The 10,786-nt window shown below is 37.0% G+C and overlaps 1 protein-coding gene across 1 annotated transcript; it reads left to right on the plus strand.

Moving 5' to 3' along the window:
* Window positions 1-24: 24 nt before the first annotated feature.
* Window positions 25-5,766, plus strand: LOC118300150 (trichohyalin-like). Its single transcript, XM_047337357.1, has 2 exons — window positions 25-2,065; window positions 4,517-5,766. The coding sequence occupies exons 1-2, from the start codon at window positions 67-69 to the stop codon at window positions 5,764-5,766; spliced, it is 3,249 nt and encodes a 1,082-aa protein (XP_047193313.1). The 5' UTR covers window positions 25-66.
* The last annotated feature ends 5,020 nt before the right edge of the window (window positions 5,767-10,786 follow it).

Consider the following 10,786-nt stretch of genomic DNA (forward strand, 5'->3'; position numbering starts at 1 on the left):
GAAAGAAAAGAACTGGAACTTTGGAGGAAGAATATCAACAAGACAAAAGAAGAAGTTGAGGCTACCATGAACATCATCAGTGGAGAGAGAGAAAGCATCAGTCAGGTAAAAACTGACATTGACAGAGAGAGAGAAATACTTTTAAATGAAAGGGACAAACTTCAGAATGTGATGAACATCACGGCTTTGAAGCAAAAAGAGCAAGAATTAAAGGATAATGACATCACAAGACAAACTCAAGAACTACAAATCCATACGAACTGTGTTTTGGCAGAAAGAGAGGAACTGGAAGTTTTAAGAAAGGACCTCAAAAATAAGAAACATGAGGTTGAAGCTGCCATGAACACCATGAGTGAAGAGAGAGAACACTTGACTCAGATGAAGGCTGACATAGAAAAAGAGAGACAGATGCTTTTCAATGAAAAGGACAGAATTGAAGGACAATGGTCTGAGCTGAACATGAGAGAAAATACACTTGTGATTAAAGTGAAATCAATAGCAACTCTGAAAACAAAAATTGAAGATCTTTATGACAGGATGAGTGAAGACGTGAAAAACAAAATCATGAGATTGGAACAAAACAAGGAAGACATACTGAAACTGGCAAGTGTTCTCGAGGAAAAGCATGAGGCTCTGGATGTACATAGAGTTAATATGACATCTTACACTGAGATACTAGGGAGAGAGAGAGAAGGTTTGAAGAGTGTGATGTCAGAAATTCTCATCCAGAGACAAAACGTTGAACATCAACTGAAACAAGAGGCTTTGTTGGAACAGACAGATCTAGTAAAACTAAAGGCAGAACTGGATCAAAGGACAGAAGATCTGGAGAGAAGAACTGAAATGATGAACCAAGAGAAGCTGGACTTGGAACAAATGAGATCTGAAATCCAGATACCATGTGACCTATTGCAACAAGTTGAACAAGACATAAAGATACAAAAAGAACATTTGGAAATCACAAAAACTGAACAACAAAAGATGAAAGAACATATAAATAATCTGTATGATGAAATACACAGAGAAAAAAACACCATTAAAGATCTGACCCTTCACATTCAGGCACAAAGAAACAAACTTCAAAATGTCATTGACAAGGTCACTTTAAAAGAAAAAGAACAAGAGGTCCATGACGACACAATCAGAAGACTGAAACAAGAACTGGAGACCAGAGAGAACAGTGTACTTACAGAAAGAAAAGAACTGGAACTTTGGAGGAAGAATATCAACAAGACAAAAGAAGAATTTGAGGCTACCATGAACATCATCTGTGGAGAGAGACAACTGCTTTTGAATGAAAGGGACAAACTGGAAAAAGAAAGGTCTGAGCTAATAATGACAGGAGAACATGAAATCATATGGAAAATGGATGCCATAGAAACTCTGAAAGTAAAACTCCAAAGGCTGAATGAAAGAACAAGTGACGACATCAAACACAAAATGGACAGTTTACAACAAAACAATGAAGATGTAGTAATTCTGTTTACTGCACTGAAAGAAAAGTTTGCTGAACTTGAAGAACAGAAAGAAAGCATGGCTTGTTACACTGAGCTGTTGGGAAGAGAAAGGGAGGGTCTGACAAGTGTACTGTCAGATATAGTCATCCAGAAAGAGGACTTTGAAAATCTATGGAAGCAAAAGTTTACGACTGAAAAACTCTATCTCGACAAACTCAAAGCAGAGATGAAGGATGAAAGAGAAGATCTGGACAAAATGAATGAGATGATACACAGATCTAAACTGGACTTGGAGCTGATGAAGTCTGACATCCAAAAAAAAACTGACCTATTAGAAAAAGATGAACAACATAAGAAAGATGAAAAGGAGAAATTGGAAACAACCAAGACTGAGCTACAAAAGAAGAAAGAACAGGCAGACAGTCTTTTTGAAGATATAAACAGAGAGAAAGTCATTATTAAGGATCTAACTCTTCAGGTTCAGGCACAAAGAAACAAACTTAAAAATGTCATTGACAAGATCACATTAAAAGAAAAAGAACAAGAGGTCCATGACGACACAATCAGAAGACTGAAACAAGAACTGGAGACCAGAGAGAACAGTGTACTTACAGAAAGAAAAGAACTGGAACTTTGGAGGAAGAATATCAACAAGACAAAAGAAGAAGTTGAGGCTACCATGAACATCATCAATGGAGAGAGACAACACTTGACTCAGATGAAGGCTGACATTGACACAGAGAGAGAACTGCTTTTGAATGAAAAGGACAAACTGGAAAAAGAAAGGTCTGAGCTAATGACAGGAGAACATGAAATCATATGGAAAATGGATGCCATAGAAACTCTGAAAGTAAAACTCCAAAGGCTGAATGAAAGAACAAGTGACGACATCAAACACAAAATGGACAGTTTACAACAAAACAATGAAGATGTAGTAATTCTGTTCACGGCACTGAAAGAAAAGTTTGCTAAACTTGAAGAACAGCAAGAAAGCATGGCTTGTTACACTGAGCTGTTGGGAAGAGAAAGGGAGGGTCTGACAAGTGTACTGTCAGATATAGTCATCCAGAAAGAGGACTTTGAAAATCTATGGAAGCAAAAGTTTACGACTGAAAAACTCTATCTTGACAAACTCAAAGCAGAGATGAAGGATGAAAGAGAAGATCTGGACAAAATGAATGAGATGATACACAGATCTAAACTGGACTTGGAGCTGATGAAGTCTGACATCCAAAAACAAACTGACCTATTAGAAAAAGATGAACAACATAAGAAAGATGAAAAGGAGAAATTGGAAACAACCAAGACTGAGCTACAAAAGAAGAAAGAACAGGCAGACAGTCTTTTTGAAAATATAAACATAGAGAAAGTCATTATTAAGGATCTAACTCTTCAGGTTCAGGCACAAAGAAACAAACTTCAGACTGTCATTGACAAGATCACATTAAAAGAAAAAGAACAAGAGGTCCATGACGACACAATCAGAAAACTGAATCAAGAACTGGAGACCAGAGAGAACAGTGTACTTACAGAAAGAAAAGAACTGGAACTTTGGAGGAAGGATATCAACAAGACAAAAGAAGAAGTTGAGGCTACCATGAACATCATCAGTGGAGAGAGAGAAAGCATCAGTCAGGTAAAAACTGACATTGACAGAGAGAGAGAAATACTTTTAAATGAAAGGGACAAACTTCAGAATGTGATGAACATCACGGCTTTGAAGCAAAAAGAGCAAGAATTAAAGGATAATGACATCACAAGACAAACTCAAGAACTACAAATCCATACGAACTGTGTTTTGGCAGAAAGAGAGGAACTGGAAGTTTTAAGAAAGGACCTCAAAAATAAGAAAGATGAGGTTGAAGCTGCCATGAACACCATGAGTGAAGAGAGAGAACACTTGACTCAGATGAAGGCTGACATAGAAAAAGAGAGACAGATGCTTTTCAATGAAAAGGACAGAATTGAAGGACAATGGTCTGAGCTGAACATGAGAGAAAATACACTTGTGATTAAAGTGAAATCAATAGCAACTCTGAAAACAAAAATTGAAGATCTTTATGACAGGATGAGTGAAGACGTGAAAAACAAAATCATGAGATTGGAACAAAACAAGGAAGACATACTGAAACTGGCAAGTGTTCTCGAGGAAAAGCATGAGGCTCTGGATGTACATAGAGTTAATATGACATCTTATACTGAGATACTAGGGAGAGAGAGAGAAGGTTTGAAGATTGTGATGTCAGAAATTGTCACCCAGAGACAAGAGGTGGAAAATCAACTGAAACAAGAGGCTTTGTTGGAACAGACAGATCTAGTAAAACTAAAGGCAGAACTGGATCAAAGGACAGAAGATCTGCAGAGAAGAACTGAAATGATGAACCAAGAAAAGCTGGACTTGGAACACATGAGATCTGAAATCCAGATACCATGTGACCTATTGCAACAAGTTGAACAAGACATGAACATACAAAAAGAACATTTGGAAATCACAAAAACTGAACAACAAAAGATGAAAGAACATATAAACAATCTGTATGATGAAATACACAGAGAAAAAACCACCATTAAAGATCTGACCCTTCACATTCAGGCACAAAGAAACAAACTTCAAAATGTCATTGACAAGGTCACTTTAAAAGAAAAAGAACAAGAGGTCCATGACGACACAATCAGAAGACTGAAACAAGAACTGGAGACCAGAGAGAACAGTGTACTTACAGAAAGAAAAGAACTGGAACTTTGGAGGAAGAATATCAACAAGACAAAAGAAGAAGTTGAGGCTACCATGAACATCATCAATGGAGAGAGACAACACTTGACTCAGATGAAGGCTGACATTGACACAGAGAGAGAACTGCTTTTGAATGAAAAGGACAAACTGGAAAAAGAAAGGTCTGAGCTAATGACAGGAGAACATGAAATCATATGGAAAATGGATGCCATAGAAACTCTGAAAGTAAAACTTAAAAAGCAGATTGAAAGGATAGGTGAAAACATGACCCATGAATTAAATAATTTAGAAAAAAGCAAAACTTACATGCAAAATTTTTTGACAGAACTTGATGAACAGAAAGAAAACATGGCTCGTTACACTGAGCAGTTAGAGAGAGAAAAGGAAGGTCTGACAAATATACTGTCAGATTTGTTCATCCAGATACAATGCAAGGCAAAGCAATGGAAGCAAAAGATTGAATTGGAGAAGCTACATCTTGACAAAGATGTAGCTCAGGCAGAGCTGAAGGAAGAGAGAGCAAATCTGGACAGAGTGAATGAAATTATGAAGAAAGAGAAACTGATGAGATCTGAGATCCTGAAACACCCTAACATATTACACCAAGATGAACAGCATGTGAAAGAGGGAAAAGACAAGGTGGACATCCCAAAAGTGGAGCTGCAAAAGAAAAAAGAAAACGCTGATCTGTTTCATGTCCTTGGTGAGATGAACCAAGAAAAAGAACAACTGTATCAAATGAACGAGTACAAGTGTACCGAACTTGATGAACATGAAAATATAAACAATGGTAATAATGATCTGATTCAAAGAGAAAAAAAACATTTGGTGACCTTTGACAAGGCAGTACAGACTGATGTAGCAATACAATGGCTACGAGAGCTTGAAGTGAAGAAACGGGATTTGAATAAACTTAAAGAGTATGAATGTGATTCAGATGTGATGCAGCCTGAAGAATTCAAACATCAACGGAAGAGGGAAAGTCCAGATGAAGTGGATCCAGCGGAGAAAATGTCAAAGAGAGATTGTTTGCGAAAGATCTGGAAGGACACGAAAAAAGAACGGCAGGAGATTGATCACATGAAGTGCAGGGGACATGAAATAAGAAACCATCTGGAGAAAAGACTAGCGGGGATCAATCAGTTTGTTAAAAGAGCATGGTTACAGAAAGGGAAGGCACCGCAGGACAAGACAAACCTGGAACAAGGCACGAGTGAGAACACAACATCTAAAAGTTACTGGGAGAGAGACCAGGAAACACTGGATGACAAATACACAGAGCTCCATCAGCTGAAGGTTCGGATGCTCTGTGAGATTGAGAAACTCCACATCAAAGAAGCTGAGTCTAAGACACTGACAACTTGTGACAAATCCTATCAGACTTCCCAGGTGGATGCAACTATGGGGAATGAAGCAGTGCAGGCGACGCAACAAGCCTCTACCAAGACACATCGAGAGCAGATGGTGCAAACTTCACAAACATCCAGTGGACTCCTCAGTCAGCTCCGGCATTACTGCTATCGCTGCTGCTGCCCTTGTCCCTGCTGTAGGCAAGTGTGCCGAGAGGAGGAATGAGGGACAGGTCCATGTCTCTGCAGTCATCGATTGGAATCTTTCTGGCATAAATCTAAAGTACTTTCCTTAATCTTAATTCTTAAGTACTTCAGTTATAATACATAGTGAAATACTGTGAAAACAGGCTGTATTGTACTTCATCAGGTCTGAATCACAGTGAGTGAGGGTCAAGATACATTAAAAAACTGAACCTCATTTGTATTTGCCCATGTGATATCAAATTACTCTTTTTGCACTTTGACAAAAGTGTTGACAAAAATTTAAAAAGATAACTCAGAATGTTGAGGTATATCTGCAGACCACAATGCAAATTGTGTGTCTCAAAAATGCTTTGCCTTTTATGGCTGTTTTCTTTGCATGTGTGATGTGTGTTCTTGATCAGCAGAATAATATTTTATATTTAATTTTTGTGTGTTTTAGATGTGCTGTGAAGTATAATGTATAAAATATAAGAATTCATTATCACTTTATTACAGAGAATCTTGAATATTTGCGAACTGTCTCTTGACGGAGACAGTTTGCAAATATTGTTTTTATTATTATTGCTGTTTATTATTATTGCTGTTTATTGTTTATATATATGGTTTTTTTTTCTCTTCTTTTATAGTAACAATTTCTTTACCTTGTTTGTGTTATTTTTAAGAGTTATTTTATTAAACCTAAATACAATATGTAAATCAATTTAAAATAAAGATGAGACATCTAATAAAAAAGCCTAAATTAATTTAATTTATAAGATTAAGAAGATTCTACTTTTCGGCTTGAACTTATTTTCTGTGTATTTTTTTGTGTATGTATGTTGACCGCTACAAGCCTTAACACCAAGTCAAATTCTTCGTATGTAACCCGTTACCTACCTGGCAATAAATCTGATTCTGATTCTTAATTTACTCTTAGCAATTTATCTACTCCCCTGCCTCTCCACACATTTTACTTGTGTCTTGTCTTGCTCCTACTGTTTATTGCATTCTCATTTCATCTTTCTTTTAAACAAAAACAAGGGAAATAGAACTGTCTGATTTAAAAGTATGCTTAGATAGGATTATAAGAAATGTTTTTCTAAAAAAGTAAACCAATTCATTTTGGGAGGCTTCTTACTTTTTCTTTCATTCTACTGAATAATCAGTATAATACCTGACTACAAAATCGATAGCTGCTGCCCTATCAATCCCACTTAAATTTTTTTTCATCAGGATTACCAGTGAGGAATTGTATCAGAATGGTATCCCAATATTGTTTAAGTACAGTAAAACATATTAATGGTAGATTATTTCCATCTCCATGTGATTCTGCTGCATTAAAAATCAAAGAAGATTTCAAATTAAGACATAACCCAGGACAATAACATACCTGTTATGGCCTGAACTTTGGTAACATCTAACTGTCTTTTGGGGGGGGGGGGCCTTTCACAAACTTTCCAGTCAGAGTGGACTGTGCAATGACCTCCTTTGTGAACACTAGGACAGACCGCTGCCATGCGCGTTCGGTTCAACTGCAGAAACGGCCTCTTCGGAACTGTCACTTTACTGCCAGGGATACTGTAAATAAGAGGAAGGAAGAAAAGAGATAGACAGACACCTAGACAAAGACAGAGAAATTAATATATACATGAAAGCAGGCATAGGTCACATCCCTGTCTTGAGAACATCCACACACCCTCTTTGGGTGAAAACCATATGTTCCATGACTTTGTGAGAGATGTAACCTATCAATGCGGGTAACGTTAATACTGACCCATTATACATTTTGATTTCAACACAGACAATAGATAAATGGTGCAAATTCAGCATTCTAAACATCTATGAAATACATAAAGTTATCCTCTATTGTAACATACCATTTCAATTTCGCTGTCCTCAGAAGAAGATGATGATGACATCATGGATGAAGGGGTCCCCCGAGCGTGGTCTACAATGTCCAGGAGATCTAGGATAATTTAAAATTAAGTTTGGTTTGATGGAGTATCATCGCTGTGACTCAGGGAATAGAGTTGGTCGTCAAGCAACTTGAAGGTCAGCAGTTAGAGCCCAGATTCCCCCAGTCCACATGTCGATGTGTCCTTGGGCATTTAACCCTAAATTGCTTCTGGCCGCTCTTCTGGCAGTGTATCAATGTGTACGAATGTGACAGAAGATGCAACAGTAGATAACATGGTGACGTGCGTCACTTCTGGGTAAAATTCATACTCTTCTACTTCTATTTCAGATTACATCCATTATGTTCGTGCATGGTGATTCACATTAAATATCGCTGCCGCAATGAATTGTGGGGCGTATATTTCTCCTTTCCTTAAGCATAGGAGGCTCCAGTGTACCCTATTCTAGAGAGATAGAATTCAAAAACAATCGCTGCGATGTTTTCATAAAAACAAAAAACGACCCCATCGAAGACAACACAGGTGCTCGTGTGGAAAATATTGGCTGTATGCTGAATGGATGATCGCAAAGATGAAAGCCATGTCCATGCCAGAAAAATCTCAAGCAAAACAGTCATCAACAGATTTCAAATTTAATCTCTTTTATTCTTTATTCTGTGTCACCAGGAATGGTTAAATATGATCTAATTAACTTAATGGTTAATAACAGTAATGGTGGATCTTCATAATGATCGTTTCAAAGTCGTATTGTAACTGTTTATAATTTAGAATGTTCATCTACATTCTTGCATTGTGTTTGTGTGTGTGTGTTGTGTGTGTGTGGGTGTGTGTGTTTGTGTGTGTGTGTGTGCGTGTGTGTGTGTGTGTGTGTGTTTGTGTGTGTGTGTGTGAGTGTGTTTTGTGTGTGTGTGTGTGTGTGTGTGTGTGTGTGTGTGTGTGTGTTGTGTGTGGTCAAAGTCGAAGGTCGAAGAGCATCTGCATCTGTCAGTGCTTTGTTTTCCATCATTTACAGGGATGCAAAACATCTCCTAATTATAATTTCCTATACATTCTTTGCAGGCTTGATAACAATATTAACAGTAATAAAACTTATTTGCTGTATTAACACTTTTCTTAATGAAGTTACATCAAGTATTCATGGAACTTAATATAATGTTTATGTAGATTTCTCTGTTCAGGACTATTGGGATCTCCATTTTGAATGTAGAGCTATTACTCTTACTGTTTCTTAATTATTATTAATATTTTACAAAGTATATGGCATTTTGCTTTCACAAACTTCATTCATTTTCCTAGCAGAGTGTTTGTCAATTTCAGTTTAACCAAATCTATTTCCTTTAAGGCTTCTGTTATTATATATTTCTTTGTTTATCTATTTAATTTACAAATTAATCTGACTCTGATTCTGACTATTTTATTTTATCAAATCTATCATTATGGATGAGCTACTGAGGTCACATGCCGGCAGACCAGCTAAGAGGGAGTTGCAGTCGTCCAGATGTTAGAGGACAACAGCCTGCACCAATACCTGCGTCGCCTTCTCGGTTAGGAACGAACGTATACTGCTGATGTTGTGGAGGATGAATCTGCAGGAGTCGTCAGTGCGATGTTGGCAGCAAAGAACAGCATTTTTATCTCTTTTGGAAGTACTGTACAACACTGAAACCTGCTGGGGAAAGCTGTGAACTATCATCAGTTGAACTCTGGTGACAGAAAATTACAGAAGCGCTGAACTTCCGTGGCAGAAAAATAAAAACGGATCAGTATCACGGATCAGAAATGTTTATTGTTATGACAATAAACTTTTCATGTTATAACGGGAACATTTTGCTGCAGCTCATGGTGTTACTGATGGCCTTTTTCCATATACATGTGCTGGCTCGGCTCGTCTGCCCAGCGTGGCATGTGGTTGCTGTCTCCTCTTTCCAATCCCCAAAATACAACATAGTCTATTCCTTAAGTCCCCGCCTTTCACCCTTATCATATACACCTACATAAATGCATCATTCAGTTTTGGTCTGCGATGACTGATGGGTTTGCACACTGCATACCCTCAGTGGGCCGTCGCTGAAGGATCCTGCAGTTTCTGAAGTTTGCTGTAGTAGATTAGTAGTAGATTAGCTGCCATTTGGCAACTTTGGTTGCAAATAACATGCTAACTGCAAATACTTTACAACACAATAGAATTTTAGCCTGAAATAAATACAAAATGTCATGTTCATTAAATCAATGTTTTTACAACTCAATAATTTCTTGCAACAACTGACGGTCTACAAATGCATTCATTCAAAAGGCATCAAATAATTTCTGTCAACTCAAGAACAGATTTAAATTGCTTAGCCACTTTATAGTAGCCACAGATCAAGCCAAGAGATTGGTTTAAGTTTTTCTGACCCAGCTTGCATTAATATGCTGTTTTCTAATATTTATGATTGTGTCTGCGAATTTCCAAAAAGTACTGAAATAAATTATACAATTGTTTGCAATAACTAAAATAAATCTCACACACGGGAAAGTCAAATCCACCTACTTGTTCTGCTAATAAAACAGTCACAAGCTGATGCATCATTTGCATGTATAGCGAACCTAGTTGTATCAGTGAACCATTATATGTGAAATGTACTCAAATGAACTCTTATGTATTTATTATTATTATTTGATGATAAATGACCTCCCTTCAGATATAAAGTTTTTTTAAAAACTGTATTTTCACATCTTTATAAATTCCCTTAAATATTTATCTTAAGAAAACTCTTAATTTCATGTGTCCTGCTTGGTAGTACATCCACAATTAACAGTAGTAGGATGAAAAACACCACATCAATAGATGTGCTTATGAGTAAGAACAGATTTATTGTTAAAGGTTATGTCAGAGAACATGTGAAGAGTCGGTTTCTTGTGTCATATACCTCAATATGACTTATTAGAAAGTAATAAAGGTCAGTGTCCCACATCTACGACCAATCTAAATGAATTCCTTAAATCTGTAACACAATACCTATAATCAAATTCATGTTTACACGCTAATACATCACAGACACACACATCACACACACAAACACACACACACACATCTTCAAGCACATTCCACATTCAAACATGACTGAAGAAAAAAAAGGAAATAATATAATATGAGACAACACA

Source organism: Scophthalmus maximus, chromosome 2 (assembly GCF_022379125.1).
Source record: "Scophthalmus maximus strain ysfricsl-2021 chromosome 2, ASM2237912v1, whole genome shotgun sequence".
NCBI lineage: Eukaryota > Metazoa > Chordata > Actinopteri > Pleuronectiformes > Scophthalmidae > Scophthalmus > Scophthalmus maximus.

What these genes read in the sequence shown, in the direction of transcription:
- LOC118300150 (XM_047337357.1), top strand. Translation starts at nt 67, where the DNA reads ATGAACATCATCAGTGGAGAGAGAGAAAGCATCAGTCAGGTAAAAACT. An exon ending in GACCAGAGAGAACAGTGTAC is followed by an intron (nt 2,066 to 4,516) that starts TTACAGAAAGAA and finishes ATTTTTTGACAG; the next exon opens with AACTTGATGAACAGAAAGAA.